At 45.2% G+C, this 20,543-nt stretch overlaps 1 protein-coding gene across 1 annotated transcript in view; it reads right to left on the reverse strand.

The window, feature by feature from the left end:
• Nucleotides 1–20,543, reverse strand: part of dctn1b (dynactin 1b) — a 66,967-nt gene that overhangs the window by 18,124 nt on the left and 28,300 nt on the right. The window contains exons 6-13 of the mRNA XM_056295233.1: nt 12,491–12,670; nt 10,712–10,909; nt 9,633–9,837; nt 9,105–9,183; nt 8,025–8,184; nt 4,680–4,784; nt 2,805–2,996; nt 2,413–2,529 (exon numbers count right to left, since the gene is read on the reverse strand). Of these exons, the coding sequence (XP_056151208.1) occupies nt 2,413–2,529; nt 2,805–2,996; nt 4,680–4,784; nt 8,025–8,184; nt 9,105–9,183; nt 9,633–9,837; nt 10,712–10,909; nt 12,491–12,670 (1,236 nt within the window). The remainder of the gene's footprint in view (nt 1–2,412; nt 2,530–2,804; nt 2,997–4,679; nt 4,785–8,024; nt 8,185–9,104; nt 9,184–9,632; nt 9,838–10,711; nt 10,910–12,490; nt 12,671–20,543) is intronic.

Genomic DNA, 20,543 nt, shown 5'->3' on the forward strand with positions numbered 1-20,543 from the left:
CAGCATATTACTACATTGACTGCAAAACTGGGTGGGACTTTCTGGCACAGCACTAAACTGGTTTGAATCCTACTTAAAGGACACGGACTACTTCGTGTCTATAGGCAATTATAAATCTGAGCAGACAAAAATGACCCATGGAGTTCCCCAAGGCTCCATTCTGGAGCCTCTTCTGTTTAACATCTGTATGCTCCCACAAATTCAGATTATGGAAAACAACAAAATGTTAACATAATTATGCAGGCAAAACACAGATTTACATAACCACATCACCAGGAGACTATAATCCCATACAAGCGCTGAGTAAATGCATTGAACAAATCAACGACTGGATGTGTCAGAATTTTCTTCAATTAAACAAAGATAAAACCGAAGTAACTGATTTTGGAGCCAAGAAAGATCGATTAAAAATAAGCACTCAGCGACAAACGGTAATATTAAAAACCACAAACCAAGCCAGAAATGTTGGCGTAGTCATGGACTCAGACCTTAATTTTAATAGCCACATTAAGATAATTACAAAGTCAGCCTAATATCACCTGAAGAATATATCAAGAATTAAAGGATTCATGTCTCAGCATGATTTAGAAAAACTTGTTCAAGCATTTATCTTCAGTCGACTCGACTACTGTAATGGCAGCTTTACAGGTCTCTCTAAAGAATCGATCATACAGCTGCAGCTGATTCAGAACGCTGCTGCTCAAGTCCTTACTAAGACCAAAAAAGTGGATCACATCACTCCAGTTCTGAGGTCTTTACACTGGCTTCCCATTCGTCAAAGAATTGATTTTAAAATACTGCTCTTGGTTCATAAAGCACTGAGTGGTTTAAGGCAAAAATAAATTTCTGATCTTCTGCGACGCTATGAACCATCCGGACCTCTCAGATCGTCTGGGACAGGTCTGCTTTCTGTCCCCAAAGTCAAAACTAAACATGGAGAGGCAGCTTTCAGTTTTTATGCACCACATATCTGGAAAAAACTCCCAGAAAACTGCAGGCCTGCTGCAACTCTCAGTTCTTAAATCAAGGCTGAAGACTTCCCCATTTGCCGCTGTTTTTTTATTAAATCATATTTGAAGTTTTTGATTATCACCTTACACTGCACTGTAACTTTTACTCTCCTGTTGTATCTGCCTTTGCTTAATTTTTTTCTATCTTTTTACTTGTATTTAAATGTCTTTTTGTTGCCTTTTTATGCAACCTTGATTGCAAGATTGAATCAAGAGTCCTTGATTGGCTATGAGACACTGTTTACAAACGAGCTGCAATCTGATTGGACTTAACCCCCAGCAAGCCTGTCTGAGCTGAAGGGTTTGACTGCAGTACCAACGCAACGGCTTTCTTGCAGGTGTTTCGGTTTAATTAAGTTACTGTGTTCTGATGACTTTCAGCCGAGTGCGTCCATGGCTGTCGTGGTGATGCCAGCTGTTGAAACGCCTAAAAGACTTATATTATCTTAAATGGAATATTCAATACCGTATATATTCGTCTGGTCCTTTTTGTCCTGCATTATGTAAATTAAACGGTCGCCAACGAGAAGTATTCACATTTCTTTAAGTTACTTTTAATGTGGAGGAAAACATAGATTAGCAGAGCAGCTTAGCCTCTAATGAGGAATTTGGTATTATAACATTACAGGTTAAATGATTGAATATGGGTCACTTTCCGATTTAGGATAATGGTATAAAATACAGCTGCACTGCCAGCTGCAGTTTGTTCCCACATTATAAGAAACGTTACAAGAGGTGAATGAGTCTTGCTGAGCACAATTTAACTTACGTAAGTGGTTAGCTAGATAGTGAACACAAGTGTGTATTTAAAATTGATTAAAGTAAAATTAAAGGCTTTTAGGAGGACACTACATCTTCTGTTCGTGTTTTCAACAGCTGCTGTCACTAAAATCACCAGTTAACATGGTCTCTCGTTACACCGAAACACAGAGATAGCCCACTGAGGCAAATTTTTAATTTGTGATATTGGGCTATACAAATAAAATTGATTTGATTTGATTTGAGTCTTTCCTTTGCTAAAGGAAGGACTGTTGATTTAACGTGGCATAACGTAGAAAATTACCACAGCACCCCCAGCTGCATATCTGCTGTAGATGCATTGCCACTGCTTTATTACTGCACAGTGCTAAAAACACAGATGAACAATTAGTCTACAACTAAGCACAGTGTTGACCAGTGGTTTTGATAGTCAACCAGTTGAATATTCTGTGAAACCCCTAGTGAGCACTTGTGCATGCATGTCTGCATACAATCAAGCACACAATCACAAAGACACAAAGACGCAGCAAAAAGTAAAATTGTCTCACAAATAATATTCAGTCACAAGAGGGATTCAATTTTACAGGCGACTGCACTGAGAACGACTCATGCTGCAGCAGAGAGGGCTTTTTCAGGGGCTGACCTTGGCATAGGCCTTTGTCTCAGCAAACTTAATCTTGAAATCGAACATCTCCGCCGGTGGCTGCTGCTGCAACTCCGCTGAGGCTTCCTGCTGGCTGGTCAGCTCTCTGTTCACATCCTTCAAGGGCAAGATCATAGGAGTTATTGGTGTGGAAAAGGCATACTTTTATGCAGGGCTTTCCAATATAATAATATTGGGATGGCCATTCCAAGAAAACTAACTGCTAGCCAAGCAAACATTTTGGTTGCTGTGATGTCCTCTGTTGCTCAATGTAGTGTTAAAAAAAATGAACAAATAAATCTATTTTCAGAGGCCCTGAAAGCATTTCTATGAACTACAACGGTGACTACTTGCACATATGAGCAAAGAGAGAATCACAGCTCTGGCCTTACCTGCAGATGAGCAGTGAGCTCCCGATACTTCTTAATGGTTTGTTGATAGTCAGCTACAGTCTCCTGGGCCGCCTCCACCCGTTTCTCTGCCTCACGGACCCGGGCCGCACCAAGGTCCAGCATCTCCCTAAGCTCCAGCTCTGTCTCCCTAGCATTCTCCTGGAGCTCATCATTCATCTCATTGATGGCTTCCTGCAGGAAAAGGAAAATGACGCATTGACAGGGACAACTTGTTTATTTGTTCTCTAAAACTCCTTGATTTAATTCATAGTGGCAGGGGGCTGTAGCATATCCCTGCAGGCACTGCTCAGAGGACAGGGAAACACCCTGGAGAGGTCTTTAGTTCACCATAGTTTCCACATTCAATCACTCACACTCTGTACAAACCCATTGAGTAGCTTGTGATTTCCAATTCACACAACATGCATGACTTTATACTTTGGGAGAAGAAGGGTCAGATTCGTACACTTGCTTGTGATGTTAACCGCTAAGCCACCATGCTGCCCAGCAGGGTTAAGCCTTTGATAAAACCCTTTAATCAGACAACCCAAGCTGCCAACGTTGATTAACAGCCTGTTCCTATTCAAGGCAATAGCCCTTGAGTGAAGTGCAAGGGTTAGAATTGGTTATGTCTGTATACATACTAACACTCGTAATAACAACTTTGTACAAACTATTTATTTGTACAGCACTTCTGAACATGTTTACTGTGCAATAGCTATGCATAATTTCCATCTGTACAATTTTTTTTATTTATATTCAACTTCTTCTTGAACTTGAACCTCCATTTTGCACTTGTTGCTGTGAATATGCTGATTGTTCAACAATTGTTCCGCTCATTTTGTACAAAATCATTCATACCACTGCTGTTCATGTGAATACTCCTTGATTGCTGCTGTAGGCATGTATATGTATGTTTACATGTATGTATGTACGTATGTTTACATGTATGTATGTAAAGTACATTGTTCCTTCTGACTGAAGACAAACTCCTTGTATGTGTAAAAGCATTCTTAGTCAATAAAGCCTTGATTCTGAGGATTGACAGACAAAGGAGTCCAGTTTTAACAGTAATCCAACATTGGTGACAGCGAAGCGGACACCAGAGGGCAGTGCATATTCAAAGACCTCATGTCTGTGATCAAATAGTGAAGAATCAACATGCTCTACTCAGTCTTATAGTTCTTATCTGGGTGCTGGATCGTCAAAGTGAGCATCCAAAAACTGAGAACATGGAGAGCACCCCAATTTCCTTATTTTATTGCAGTGCGCCTGCTTCAAGCAGACACCCTTCTGCAGTGTGCAAAATGGCAATTGGAAAAAAGGCACTAATATATACAGTATATATATACAGTATATATATATATATACAGTATATACAGTGTGTATATATATATATATATATATATATATATATACAGTATATATATATACTGGCTCATAAAGAATTTACTCGACTAACTGGATTATATATATATATATATTTCAGCAATAAAATAAAGAAATTGGTGTGCACTCCATGTTCTCAATTTTCTCATGTGTGTGATGAAATAACTCAGCATATAGATACACCTTAATAGTCATAAACTCGGAAGGTACATAATCATTCATTGCTAGTAATTCCTATCTAAACTGTCAATGAGATTACCAGTGACCAAAATCTGAATTTCTTTTTTTGTTTTTGCTCATATTTTTCTGCCTTTGCTGTCAACAGGTGGCAGAGAGGTTTGGAATTAAGGAGTCTTTATCCCTCATGAGGATAAGGAGATATTTGTAGTATCGCTGGTGAGTTTGCAGTACCCAGTCCTCATGCACTTCCTGAATCTACATAATACAGTGATGTATGTAAGGCTGGCAATGGAGTATTTCACTCACCAGGTCTCCAACGGTCTCCCTAAGCTCCCTGACCTTCTCCTCCAGATCCAGATTCCTCTCAGTGAGGGTCTCGACCATCTCCTCCGCCCCCAAGGCTGCATCCACCTGAAAAAGACAGCCCAGCATCATTACCATGGTCATCATCAGAACAAGCACTGGTTCTTATCGACATCTGAAACAGAAATAACACAATCAAACAGGGTTTGGGGGCCCCGTAAAGTTAAGAGTCAGTTTGGGGGGCCCCATAAAGTTAAGAGTCAACTGGCATTATTTAGCTTTTAGCTTCAAATCGGATATTCCAAATCTGATATTCCAAATCCATCAGGGCAGAACCATCCACAGTCAAAACATGTACCCATTCATTCTCTGTTTATGCCTATGACCACTTTAACTCACATGCAAGGTTTTGGAGCATGGGAAAAAAATCATACATGAACACAGCAACAAGTAATACACACAAATGGCCATGATCAATCCTATGACCCTGTCACTGTGAGACAAAAGTGCTCACCAACAGGCCAAATCTATTTGCTGCTTATTCTGCTGTTCTGTTCAATACACCTGTCTAAGGGTTTGAGACCCAGTCAGCATTTATGGATCCTGTTTTAGGACTCATCATGTTAGCGGCATTGTCTCACTTTCTTCTTCTTCTTTCAGCTTATTCCCTGTTTCTCAGGGGTCAACACAGTGGATTTTATTGTTTCCATCGGTACCCTGTGAGGGCACAGCACCAATAGTGGCCATTATTAACCCGGGCCTCAACCGATCCGGTATGGAGCCTCGACCGATCCGGTATGGTCTTGTCAATCCACATACTGATTTGGCAAAATGTGACATCGGATGCCATTCCTGACACACAACCTCGAACCCTACGGACGGGGGCGCAGGTAAAGCACGGGACGCCATCCCGGTATTCATGGACTTGCGCTCATGCCTGTCACCACTGCATTGTCTCACTTTAAAAACTCCTAATACTGATGAGTGTCTGACCTATTTGAAATCTGACATACAGTGGGTATAAAAAGTCTACACACCCCTGTTTTTGTTATGTAAAAAAATGAAACCAGGATAAATCATGTCAGAACTTTTTCCACTTTTTTTGAAGTCGCAACCTATGAAAATAAAGTGGAAAAGCAATCAGAAAAATTCCAGGGGGAAAAAAATACAATACTTACAATAACATGGTTGCATAAGTATGCAAACACCTAAACTAATACTTTGTCAAAGCCCCTTTTGATTTTATTACAGCACTCAGTCTTTTTGGGTGAGAGACTATCAGCTTGGCAGATCTTGACTTGGCAATATTTTCCCACTCTTGCAAAAATGTTCTAGATCCGTCAGATTGCAAGGGCATCTCCTGTGCACAGCTCTCTTCAGGTCACCCCACAGATTTTCAATTGGTTCAGGTCTGGACCTTTCCAAGACATCGATCTTGTTTTGGTGAAGCCATTCCTTTACGGATTTGGATGTATGCATTGGGTTCGTTGTCATGCTAAAAGGTGAAATTCCTCTTCGTCTTCAGTTTTCTAGCAGATGCCTGAAGGTTTTGTGCCAAAATCGATTGGCATTTGGAGCCACTAATGATTCCCCCCACCTTGACTAAAGCCCCAGTTCCGGCTGAAGAAAAGCAGCCCCAAAGCCCGATGCTGCCTCCACCATGCTTCACCGTGGGTCTGCTGTAGTTTTGGTGATGTGCTTTGTTGTTTTTGTACCAGACATACCTCTTGGAATTATAGCCAAATAGTTCAACGTTCAACCTTTGGCTCATCAGACCTCAACACATTTTTTCCACATGGTTTTGGGAGACTGGATGTATCTTTTTGCAAAATTTAGCCAGCCTTGGATGTTCTTTTTTTTCATGTGAAAAGGCTTCCGTCTTGCTACCCTACCCCACAGCCCAAACATATGAAGAATATGGGAGATTGTTGTCACATGTAGGGAGCAGCCCTGTGATGGCCTAGTGGCCTGTCCAGGTTGTCTCCCCGCCTGCCGCCCAATGACTGCTGAGATAGGCTCCAGCATCCCCGCGACCCAGAGAGCAGGATAAGCGGTTTGGATAATGGATGGATAGATGTAGGGAGCAACCAGGACTTGCCAGAAATTCCTATAGCTCCTTTAATGTTGCTATAGGCCTCTTGGTAGACCCCCTGACCAGTTTTCTCCTTGCCCGCTCATCAATTTTGGAGGGACGTTCTGTTCTTGGTAATGTCACTGTTGTGCCATATTTTCTCCACTTGATGATTGTCTTCACTGTGTCCCATGGTATATCTAACGCCTTGGACATTCTTCTGTACCCCTCTCCTGATCAATACCTTTCAACAATGAGATCCCGCTCATGCTTGGTAAGCTCGTTGTGGACCACGGCTTTTGCAGTCGGATGCAACCAGGAAGATGTCGGGAAAATGCAACAGGAACAGCTGACCTTTATTTGGGCTTAATCACAGTCACTTTAATTGATGGCAGGTGTATACTAACTACTATTTAACATGAATTTGAATCCATTCCATCCATTATCCAAGCTGCTTATCCTAATTAGGGTCGCGGGATGCTGGAGCCTATCCCAGCAGTCATTGGGTGGCAGGCGGGGAGACACCCTGGACAGGCCGCCAGTCCATCACAGGGCCAACACATTCACACCTAGGGACAATTTAGTATGGCCAATTCACCTGACCTACATGTCTTTGGACTGTGGGAGGAAACCGGAGCACCCGGAGGAAACCCACGCTGACACGGGGAGAACATGCAAACTCCGCACAGAGGATGACCCCCCAAGGTTGGACAACCCCGGGGTTCGAACCCAGGACCTTTTTGCTGTGAGGCAACCACGCTAACAACTGTACCACCCAATGAGTTTGAATGTGATTGGCTAATTCTGAACACAGCCACATCCCCAATTATAAAAGGGTGTGCACACTTATACAACCAGGTTACTGTAAGTTTTGCATTTTTCTTTTTTTCCCTAAAATGTTTCTGATTGTTTTCCACTTTATTTCTATAGGTTGCAATAGAAAAAAAAAGAAAAAAAAAGGAAAAGTTCTGACATGATTTATGTTGGTTTCATTTTTTTACATCACAAAAACCTGCCATTTTAACAGGGGTGTGTAGCGTTTTATATCCACTGTATGCTTCATAATCTGGTGGCCGCAATTTGGTATGATGCACCTCTGAAGATATCTGTGGGACTGGGACTGCATAGTTGAATTCCTAATTTTCAACATGGTATTTCCATTAACTTGATTTGCATCGTGTCTCTTCTGTGGTTAGTGTAAAGTCAGCCCTCAGCCAATCACAATGTCTGGTGCGCACCGCCAGTTGACAATACAGTAATGTGGTTTCAGATCTGACCTGTTCTTTGAGCTCATCGATGGTCCTCTCCGCCAGCTTCACTTCCTCCTGGAGTTTCTCTCTCTGACCCCTCAGCGTGTCCAGCTCCACGTTCTTCTTCTCCATCTGCTTCTGCAACTTCACATGTTCCTGCTTTTCCGATGCCGACAGGTCCCGCATCCTGGCCACGTGGAGAAACGTTATAAATGGATACCATCACGTAATATGTTATAATCCGCAACATCAATGGGCACACGTGTTTGTGACACACGTGCACACACCTGCTACTAGACACAGTCCAGTCCACCTCATTGAATCCAATTCAGTCCAGTGTCTGATCGTCCCATATTTAGAGAACTGACTACAAAATTGTCTATAAAACGCACACAGTAATTTTGTGTTTCAATCATCACATCACATATAAACCTATAAGTCAGAGTACGATAATATAATATTGAGGTGGAAATTTACATACTGAGATTCTTTATCTCAATATTAGCTGACTGGCTGAATAAATGATAAATATCTAAGTTTTCTTCATTAATCCCCTTGGGGAAATTCAGTTACTGCAAATCAACCCATCCTAGCTGTGATCTGTGTAGCTAAGAGCAGTGGGCTGCTGCTTCATGCAGCACCGGGGGACCAACTCCAGTTCTTTTCCCACTGCCTCGCTCAGGGGCACAGACAGGAGTATTAACCCTAACATGCATGTTTCTTGTTGATGGTGGGGGAAACTAGAGCACCTGGAGAAAACCCACCACAGACACGGGGAGAACATGCAAACTCCTGACAGAGGACCACCTGGGATGACAACCCCGGGGTTTGAACCCCGGACCTTCTTGCTGTGAGGCGATAGCGTTAACCACTGGGCCACTATGCCGTCCCAAATAAATAAATAAAATAAAAATAGATTTTAGCAGCTGGGCAAATCACAGGAGCAGCCAGGAAGAGTTCCTGGAGCAGGTTTCATGTGTACTGTGTACTAGGAGGTTGCACTCTCTAAACACCAGGTCTTGCTGTTGTGTAATTGTTTCACACTTCTATTTTAGCTTGCAAGCAAGTTGAAATAAAAATTTGTGGAAAAAAAAAACAAAAACATACCGGACCAGCGCTTCCTTCAGTCTGCCATTTTGTTCTTCCAGCTGCTTGACATGGTAACTAGAAGCAGCTCCATCTGAGCCTGGAGAGGACCCGTGAAAATGGAGTCAGCTGTGTAATGTCTACAAAATGGGATACTTCTACACAGCAGGGCATGAAATAAAAGAAAAGAGCTTTTCTTTCAAACCATGTACCAGGCCAAAGGAAATAAAAAGGATTTATGAGTTTGCCTTGCCAAATCGAAGACAGCCTGGCCATAATTTCAATTACATAAATGGTATCCAAAGGAAATGAATTGAGTGCAACTGGACTTGGTATAGAGACTCTTTTCATTCAATGCGATACAGATTTTTAAGATGGCTTTTATGGATTGAAAGTTTCATTTACTTCTGCTATGTAAACAGTGGATAAAAAGGCAATGCCTTTTAGCATGACCCAGCAATATCATTTTTTCCATTACCAAGAAAAATAAGAGTTGTTCCTTGATTGACAACCTTTAAAAAAATCGTTTACGTCAAACAAAACTACTACCTTTCTCCTCGATCTCATGTTTGAGGATCTCCAGGTCCATGGTGAGCTCATCCACCCTCTCCTTTAGGGAGTCCGCCTCCTGCTGCAGAGACTCTGCTCTCTCCTCTGCCATCTCCTTGTCCAGGGTGGCCATCTCTATGGCATCCGCTGTGTCAGCCATCTCCTCCATGTAGTGCTCCTTGGCCTCCAGGGCCTCTTTGGCCTCCTACAAAATTTGGAGGCAATCTTTCTTCCGATGAAGCCTTAAGAGATGTTTGTGCTACCCTCCTGGACTACTGTGGGTCTGTGTTTTGTGGAGTTGAGGTGTTACGACCAGAAGGTGAGGATTACAAAGGGGGGGAGATCCCTTTGATGCCTGCCTTCTGAGAGTCAAGATTGTTTTTCTATATTCAAAGTTGACAGCTGTGCTGGCTCTGTTTGTCATCCAACTATCCATCCATCTTACATCTTAAGATGTCTGAATTTGCCCCATCTTCATTTGTCTACCCATTCATTTGTCTATATTACATGGCTAATAGTTATATTTTCATTTAAATTCTATTCATCTGTCATCCATCAACCCATCCATGTGCCAAAGCATTCACCAGCCCTTTATTTGCTTGCCCACACATCCATTGCTCATCCAACACATTTTGACTCAACCACCCAACAAACCACCAATCCATCAACCTAAATATCATTCACCTCACCCATTCATTCCTTCCTTTATTCGTTCATCAGTCCATCTTCTCACACATCCACCAAGTATACAGTACGTCTAACCAACCATCAATCCAACCACCCATCCTTTTACAATCTAACCATCTACCTGACAAACTACCTATCCATTTATCAATCCATCCATCCACTGATTGAACTGTCCAGCCAAGTATTCATCAACTCCTCCTTTCATCTGCTATTTACATATCCTTCCATCTGCCATTCTTCTACTAATCCACTGACCCAGCTATTCTCCCATTCAGCCATACATCCATCTTAATGTCCATCAATTCCACCATTCATTCCTCCATCCATCTCCTAAACTTTCCACCATCCATCCATTTAACTCTCCCTCTCTTCCACCCTCCCTCCCTCTTTACCTTCTTGGCCTCTTTGAGTTGCTTCTGCAACTCAGCCTGCTGCTCCTGCATCTTGGTCCTCCACTCCTGGAGCTGCTCCAGCTGGATCTTGTGTTTCTCCAGCTCCTTCAGCTTGGCCTTGTCCTCAGTCCGCTTCATCCTCAGTGTCTCCAGTTTCTCCTCCAGGTCTTTCACTTGGGCACGCAGTGCCTCCTCCTCCTAACCGGACATGAGGTAAGGGGCGGAGGTGCCAGAGGAATGGCAGAGATAACGAGAAGTGAAAAGCGGAGGGCGGATGAGGGGTTAGATGAGTGAGAAGAGGCAACAGGAAGATGATAAAAAGATGGAGAGAGATGGAAAGAGCTCGGAGAGTTTGATTCCAAAATAAGAGATTGGCAGTAGCGGAAGGAGATAGGACGGAAGAACGGAGGAGAGATGGTGGGATGAGTGATGGGTGTGAGAGAGAGAGAGAGAGAGAGAGAGAGAGTAGAAGTCAGACAGGTTGAACACACGTTGTTACTGGGCTCTGGTTGTAGCAGGACTAATCACATATCAGAAAATGAAGTAAATCTAACATGCCTGTGGAAACCTTTAGATCTGTTCCGTTACATCCGACCTCTTTCATTCTTTTCTTCCTTTATTGCCTCCTTTAGATTTTTTTTTTATCGCTTTTGTAATAGCAAACAGGATGTTGGAGTGTACAAAGTTGTTCCATCTCCTGGCTTCAACATCTAAACGTCACTGGATAACAAAGGTAACGGGACAAATCTAAAGCTTTTTTGTTTTGTGGAAGAACACGTCTCATCTCTGTGCACATCAGTGAGTGTTTCAACCTCAGCGTGAGAACACCTCCTAGGCTTACATAACAAACCACACACAGGCAAAACCTTACCTTTAGCGAAATCCTTGCAAAATAATATGTTATACCCGCCAATGCAAACACACACAAATACACACCAGAACCAATTAAAAGACGGTCACACCCTTGAGTTTCAAGATGTTAGTGTGAAAGAAAAACAACACTTCAAAATCAAGTGCGCCCCAGCCACCGCACCTGCGTTTCCATGGTGACATCCTCCTGAGAAAACATGGGTGAGACTGATTATCAGCCCTGAGGTCTGACACAAGATGCCGACTGTCATTTACTACATGTTAAAGAAGTAATCGAAGGAAAAAAGGATTTGAGTTAAGACCATTCTGTCAATAAGAGCTCATTTTAAAACAAAAATTACTTTGTTCTTCAATTCAGTTCAAAGAAAATAACATATTGGGATGCAGCAATATCATTTTTTCACTGCGGATATCGATTCAGAAATATGAATATTCAAGTTTCAGCCGATAACAAGCAGCGATATCCATTACCTGTGCTCAGCAGTGCAGACTTAGACTATTACTTTGGGTTCATCGTGCAAAATAGGTGAGATAGTTTTTTCCATCATTAAAGAAATACAAACTTCCATGTGCCAAAAATGCCAAGTCAAACCATTTTGCTTTTATTTTTGACAAGTTACTCATTGATTTTGCATTGCGTTTTAGTCTTGGTGAAATTTCCAATTCCAACACTCCATTTTAGCCCGGTATCGGGCTAATATCCGATACCAATATCAGTATTGGTGCATCTCTAATAACATAAGGTGAAAACAGTTGCACATTATTACTGGACATGAAACAACCCACATTGTTGTCCCTTGTATACACTTTAATTTGCTGTGGTCAATATCAAGCGTCTCCAAGTAACTAAATTATGCTGAGTAAGACTAAATCCCTAAAGTGTAAACCATAACGTTCCCCGGTTCTGACCTTGCTGGGGACAGGAGGTGGAGGGACCCCTGGAGAGTGCAGGGTGGGGATAACAGGGGGGGCCAGGGGGGTCTGGGCCGGGGTGCTGGGCTCACTGCTGCTCATCTCTCCGGCCGAGGCGGATGCCGACCCTGAGGCAGCCGCCTTGGAGGCGGCGCTGGCCCCTGCAGGTCGGCTGGGCTGAGGAGGGCAAAAAGAGGGAGGTAAGGGACCGGATAAAATAGACACGAAGACGAAGTGGAATCTTAATAGATCACAGGAAAAAATAAATAAAAAATACAGCCAAAGACAAGCCCTCGACAACATCACACAGGTTGGAACTGCAACAAAAGAACTGAAATATAACCAAGGGAGAATGTGCAAATGATACATAAATGATACATAAAAGCAAGCGCAACAATGGAAATCCCAATTCATCCAAATGACAGTGGAGAAGACAGAAGGAAAAGAGCACAGGATGCTTGGATATTTTAATGACTGTCAAGAAAATTGGCACTAGTGAGGCTGTAAATACTGATGGGGTGTAAAGAAATATCAGCGATGAACCTACAGTATGTCGGTAAGGAACATGTTGGTGAGATAAACCCAAAATGTTCCATTCGTCACATGAAAGGTCAAAATGGATTTATGATAAGGTGGATAATCTGTTGATGCACTGCAACTACGCTGTTGGCATCACACACAGCTGCACGCACACATAGACACATACATATACACACAAAAATGCAGACATGAAAGCATACACACACACACACACACACACACACACACACACACACACACACACACACAACTGAGTTAAAGAAATACAAGCGTAAACGGATTAAAAACAGACTAAGCCAAACTGGTGAAAATACGAAGCCCTGGGAAATAAGACTGCTGGGAAATAAGACTGGGCTCACCTTGGGCCTTCTGGTAGTGGTCTGGTAGAGGAGAGGAGAGGAGAGGAGAGGGGAGGAGAGGAGAGGAGAGGAGAGGAGAGGAGAGGAGAGGAGAGGAGAGGAGAGGAGAGGAGAGGAGAGGAGAGGGGAGGAAAAAGACAGGATGGCAGATGAGGAAGAGAGGAGGAAAAGGGCAGCAGAGCGAAGGGCAGGGTGAAGAGAGAAGGGAAGGAGACAGACAAACAGCCAGGGTTAGTGAGTCAGGGTAAAGTTCTTGATAAAAAACAAGGAAAGAAAAAAGGGATATCAGCATACGAAAGCACAAGATGACTTGATGGCGTCACTAAATGACCCTAACCTCGTCTGAACAGACCCCGTTTCTGATCAACTACAAAAACCACAGAGCACACCATGAGAGACTTGTTCCACCACTTCAACGGGATGCGTTCGCTTGTAAGGCTCTTGGCCACATATTCTGAGGACAACCCATCAAAACAACCTGCTTGATGCTGCATCTTTCCCCCTTAAAGGTCCCATGAAACAGCATTTCGAGCACGGTAAACTCCGGTGCTGCAACGTCCATTAGAATGAAATGCAACGTGTGGGGGGGGGGTTGTTGTGGGGGGAGGGAGTCTGATTTGACTAACAGTCAATAAAGGCTGGGCATCTTTAGAAGAACGTGAACAGCGATATGCTAACGGCTAGTTTCAAGTTTGGCGGTAGAAGATCATTCGTCTTCTCTCAATCTCCCAATTCATTGGACACTTTTGTTAATTATTACAATTATAAGCACAAATATAAAACCAAATATATATATTCCCCTTTTTCTCCCCAGTTGTATCCGGCCAATTACCCCACTCTTCCGAGCTGTCCCCGGTTGCTGCTCAACCCCCTCTGCCGATCCGGGGAGGGCTGCAGACTACCACATGCCTCGTCCCATACATGTGGGGTCGCCGGCCACTTCTTTTCGCCTGACAGTGAGGAGTTTCACCAGGGGGATGTAGCGCGTGGCAGGATCACGCTATTCCCCTCCGAACAGGCACCCCGGCCGACCAGAGGAGGCGCTAGTGCAGCGACCAGGACACATACCCACATCTGGCTTCCCACCCGCAGACACGGCCAATTGTGTCTGTAGGGACGCCCGACCAAGTCAGAGGTAACACGGGGATTCGAACCGCCGATCCCCATGTTGGTAGGCAACGGAATAGACCGCTATGCTACCCGGATGCCCCTAAACCAAAATATTTAAGTGAATTTCTAGTGCACATTGTTGAAAAAAAAATTTTTTTTCATGGGACCTTTAAAGGACCTAGCAATGTCCTACACTGGGAAACCATCATCAGATCACAAAACACCACTCATATGGTTCTGCCGTTCCTCTTTTTATTCCTTTCTTTCATCTGATCTACTCTTCTCTCATTCTGGAAGGTCTCTGTGGCCATGTAATCACGCCCACATGTCCATTACCTCAGACCCGGCAGGGGCACGGTGACTGGTACCGCCGGTGCCATTCTAAATGGCCTCATTGTGTCTTTGTGGACACAGAAGATCTGGTTCGTGCGAGCCGGTCTGCGTGATCCCGATTCTACTCTGCTGTGTTTCTGAACCCCGCTGAGCGCGGTAGGTCATTATCTTGCTAGGCTGAAGGGGGTAGGACATTCAGCAGGCTACACATGGCCTGGATAAGCATGTGCAGGAACACACACCAACTCCCACTTGTCATCTTATTTCTAACCAGCCTCAGGCCAAACACTGACTGGAAGTTCTTGACGTTTACCCGACCTGAAGTACCAGAAGGGTGGGATTTGCGCCACAGAACAATGACATCTAAACGTTTGGAAAGGGGACAGGAGATACTTGGCACTCATTTTTAATATACTTCTCCGGGTTTAGTATCTAACTCTGGCAATACCAAGCAGATTCAGACGGCACGCTACGAGTCAGCTGACGGGCTTCTTGACCAAGTCTGGTACACAGACCCATCTCCTCTTTTTATCCTCCCTGAGCAATTCCCTTAAATCCGTTTTTCCAACTTACAGCCCCCCCCCTCTCTCTCTCCTCATCTTCCACTGTCCCCTTTACTGCCTATGCACCCTGATTCTTTTGTCACACACCCAAAGCCTTGGTCAGTTAGCTTTCTTTATTGGATTAGCGCTGGACCATTCAGCAGAAATTAGCCAAAACTAACAGCAGCAGCACCAAATCAGTGCTGACAGCCCGCTAAGCCGCAGTATTCAACATGACAACCCATTCCTAAATCACATTAGGTGTCACCTACCAAGCAGACCTGCAATAAAGAGGCAAATGAATTCGCTTCTCCCTGATGGGGAAAAATGCAAACCAGGTAAAATGCGAAGCACCGACGAGCTATATTAATGTATGGAAAGTCATGCAGGCAAATCAATAAGTGTAAACTAAGACCGTAAAGAGGTGCTGTGAATCAGCAACCACAAACACTTAAGAGAAAAACTAAAAAAGACGAGACAAACGATGAGATGGCATGGTACGACGAGCCACATATATATATATATATATGGGTGAGTCTCCCTGGATCGCTATCCTGCAAAGGGGGACATCACACATGTCTTTGCATGGTAACAAAGCAGCAATCCCTCCCTGCGCCCTTTAACAGAACGAGGCAGGAGTTTTAGTCCTGGACAGTGGTGTCTATGATGGCTCTGTCAGGGTACAGTGACCAGACGGACGGATGGATGGATGGAGGACAACAGCAGCAACAAGAGCAACATTCATCACGGATAGAGGCATCAGATGGTTTTGCTGTACCTTCCGGAGTGCTGGAGTCTGTCTCATCATATTTGCAAAAGAAGAAGACACACACACACACACACACAAAGTCACAGTCACAGTAAGATAAACACACACAGTTACACACACACACACAAGCACAAACACACCGAGGCGATGAAACGCGCAAAGGTACTCGATTCCCCCAAAGTGCCAAAGCTGGGTTTAGGCCGAACAGACAGACAGATAGACAAGACAGGTAGACAGACAGACAGGTAGGTCAGACAGACAGCCAGTCCGACACGCGGCCGGGCAAGACAGATGGACGGACAGCAGAGAAACCACAGCCGCTCTCGGCTCCGCTCAGGCTGGGAAGCTGCAGCAGTGCAAATGGCCGCGGCTCTTTTCCCAGGCTCCCTCCCTCCCCTCCCCTCCCCTCCCCTCCTCGCTATAGTCCTCTCTTTTATGTCCTTTCCGCTGGCTTGCCAGGCAGCACCAGGCCTCTTTCATAATCCAGGACGTCTCGGCGCAGTGTGCTGGAGCATGGCGCTCAGCCGCTTCCCTGCCTTTCTGCTCTGATGAGGACGCGGTGCATCCCGCTGCCACAGCGTCTGACGAGCCGCCGTTCACAGGAATCCTCCCCACTCCCCTCCGCCGCTCACTCTCTATCGCCTCCTCTCTCTCTCTCTCTCTCCCTCTCTCTCCTCCCTCCCTCCTCTTAATGTGATTTTTTTTTTTTTTTGGAGGGGCCGGCTGAGCCAATGCCCTGCTATAAAATGATGTCACTGCACAAGCTCTTCCCCTTCCCCAACCTGGCAACCCGGCAGCCCACCCACTCTTCTGCACTTTTCTAGCACAAATAGGTGGATGAGAGAAGGGTGGTGGGGGGGGGGGGGCTGGTGTGGTTGAGAATGTGTGTGAGTGTGTGTGTGTGTGTGTCTGTTGGGGTTGACAGAGAATGGGGCACTATTAGTACGACAATAGAGGGAGGGAGGGGGAGCAGAGATAGATAGAGACAGAGAGAGAGGCGGGGAGAGAGGGGGGGGGAGAGGGAGGGAGAGAGGGGGAGAGGGAGAGGGGGGAGAGAGAGAGGGGTGAGAGAGAGGGAGAGGGAGAGAGACAGAGGGAGGGGGAGGGGGAGAGACAGAGGGAGGGGGAGGGGGAGAGAGGGAGAGTGACAGGGATTGTGTGAAAAAAGAAAAAGGGGAAAGAGAGAGGCAGGGTGATCGGAGGCGATGGGATCAGAGGATGGAGGGGAAGGCATCTGGGGTGGAGCGGGTTAAACTGGTAGCAGCATTGATGCAAGCATGCAAGCCTTCCCCGTATCCTAGCAACGCCTCCCTAATCCTTCCTATGGGCTCATTACAACGAGATTTGCACAAAAAAAAAAAACAACAACAACAACAACAGGGCTGCTGAAGATGTATATATGATTGTGTATGTGGGTACCAGTACTACAAACTTCCTTCTACCATTTTATCATCAATGTTATGCATCTTGCAACGTAGCGACTCAAAAGAAATTAAAGGAAATTCCAAATTTTAAAAAAATGCATCGTCACCGCGAAAGCAGCTTTATCACAAAAAGCATCTCTAGTCTAAAAAAGCAGTTATTAAGCTAATTTAGGAATAAATAGCCCTGCTGACCCCGAGAGGCGTGTGGCGTGGTGTCGTGACATGTCTCTGAGCCCGTGTTAATCTGCCTCCCCGTGCCAGCAGCTCAGCGGGAGAAGAAAAGCATCTAAGAGGAATACCTCAGCGGGATACTCTTGTTTGGCCGGAGCTGTGCACGGGAAATACTCACGTGGGTTAACATACGGACACGAGTCTGGCTGAGGTTGAGGGGGAAAGTGAGACGGTGCAATAAATTCATAGAAAATTAACATGTGGGTGCAGCAATGGAAGTCGTAAATCTTGTATTTTGTGTGCATGACAGGTGCTGAGCAATTGATTACAGCAAAAGCGATTTAAAAAATTGCCTGGTAAATAAAAGTTTCATTAAATAATAATTATAATAATGATAAATCAGAAGACAGACTAGACTGCTGGACCAGAGAGGAAAACATGTTTTCATGTATCCATTACAGAGCAGCTCAGGGAAATCTGTCCTGTTTAAAAATTGAGCAGCATCTCTCTCTCTCTCACTCTCTCTCTCACTCTCTCACTCTCTTGCTCTCTCTGTCTCTCTTGCTCGCTCTCTCTTGCTGTCTCTCTCACTCTCTTGCTCACTCTCTGTCTCTGTCTCTGTCTCTCTCTCCATCTTTCTCGCTGTCTCTCTCTCACTCTATCTCTCTCGCTCTCTCTCTCTCTCTCTCTCTCTCTCTCTCTCTCACTCTCTCGCTGTCTCTCTCTCACTCTATCTTTCTCTGTCTCACTCTCTCTCACTCTCTTGCTCTCTCTCAGTCTCTCTTGCTCGCTCTCTGTCTGTCTCTCTCTCCATCTCTCTCTCGCTGTCTCTCTCACTCTATCTCTCTCGCTCTCTCTCTCTCTGTCTCGCTCTCTTTCTATCTGTCTCTCTCACTCTATCTCTCTCGCTCTCTCTCTCTCTGTCTCTCTCTCTGTCCCTCTCGCTCTCTGTCTCTGTCTCCCTCTCTCCATCACACACTGTCTAAGTGCTACGCCCAGAGGAGGGCTGTCGGCAGAGAGGTAGGAGGGAGCCAAAGATGACGACATGTAGGGCTGTATCAGGTTCCAGCTTCACCACCAGATGCAGCGAAGAGCCACTGCCTACGTGAGCACGGCCTTTAGCCCTGCAGATCTGCCCCCATCAGGGCAGAGAGGGGTTGGATTACTGCAGTAGCAGCACCAGGAGCGGTTCAGTAGAGCTTACTTAACTGTCTTTTTGGCAAAATGGTGGTGGTTCAATATTTCTGAAATACTCGAGGAAACAAGAGGGAGCGCTTGATTTGTACTAACTCCAGAGCAATGCAGCGAATGCCAGAAAGCGTAGACAATGATGGAAAAGCACCACAGAATAACTTTAGATGGGTTTCCTGAGACTGACGGGCTGAGCGCCATGTGAAGTATCCTCTGAGGTAAGCGCCACCCATCTGGCACTCTTTGTAGATTAAAACAAACGTTTGTTGTTTGTTTGTTTTTTGCAGGTCTGGATTTCGCCAATGTCTTAAGCCTTTTCAAGTGTCTGTAAAGTAAATAATACCCACTTCTTGCAGCTCAAATATTTTAAAAAATGCCAATGTCTGATTTGATCAATTCTTAACCCACACCAACTAAAATGTATAAGTATCCTATAAATAACTAGCCACCCCAAATATCCATCCACTGTGAACCTTTTACAGACTAGGTAGCCCTCCATCAAAATTCTGAGTTAAGCTCTTGGAGAAAACATCCAGAACTTTTCCTGCATATATTGAGTCACTCTCTTCTGCATCCGCTGAAGTGCTTGGCCTCGTGACATTCAGTGTGCAAAGCCATCAGTCTGATCTGGTCTGTCTGACCAGGGTTTCTAAGCGTCCTTGGATGCAGACTAAACCCATTTCCTGAGGTCCACGGACTGCAGGAGGAACAGTGCGCAGGATGACACTGATCATAGCTGACCTGGCAGGAAATCTATACTGCTCAGCTGGGCTCTCTCCGTGTTAAGTCCCCCACCGGCAGAGGTGGGCGGGGGGGGGGGGGGGGGGGATGGGGTGGATTCTACTTCCTTCACATCACCGAGCTTGACCTCTCTAGCCGTTATTGCACATTTGCGAGGCTGCATGTCGTAGCTCAGGTCTGCGGGTTACTGAACCGAGGACGGCGAAAGAGCAGTGGACAGCGAGTGCAGCCCACGCGAGGAACCCCCCCACCCACCCCCCACCCCACCCATACAGCAGCTTGAAATGAAGTGTTTACAGGCCACCCAAGGCACAGACAGCAGAGTGGCAGATGAGAGCCTGGGAGACACAGAAACTAACCGGATGTACAGGTGGTAGGAAATATGTGAGTGTGTGTGGGGGTGGGTGGGGGCGGCTATGGAGGATGTAGAAGGCGTGACCTTTGTCCTCGACTATGTGAAAGAATCTCACATCTCGCACCGGCATGGAAACAGAAAAACTGCTACTACCAATGAGAATGAACAGCTTTCAGAACTGTGGGTTAATGGAGAATGGAGGAGGTTTGACTGGGGTGAGGCGGGGCGGCGGCGAGGCTCTGTTGCCATGCAGCAGCTAGGCCATTCAGAGCCAGGGGGATGGGTTCGGGGGGACGGGGGACGGCAGTTACCACGGATACCACGTTCATCATAGCATTACCACTGTACCGAGGTTAGAGAAACATGCACCACCTTTTTGGGCTTCACTCCTCGCTAGCGTGGTCCAAGGGAGAGAGAGACAGGGGAAAGGAAGAGGGGAGGAGGAAGGGGTGAGGGAAAGAAGGGAACGGGAGTGCAAAGGTAAAGGTTAGACGTCAAGAGTACAGAGCTACATC

This window comes from Lampris incognitus, chromosome 16 (genome assembly GCF_029633865.1).
Source record: "Lampris incognitus isolate fLamInc1 chromosome 16, fLamInc1.hap2, whole genome shotgun sequence".
NCBI classification, from domain to species: Eukaryota; Metazoa; Chordata; class Actinopteri; order Lampriformes; family Lampridae; genus Lampris; species Lampris incognitus.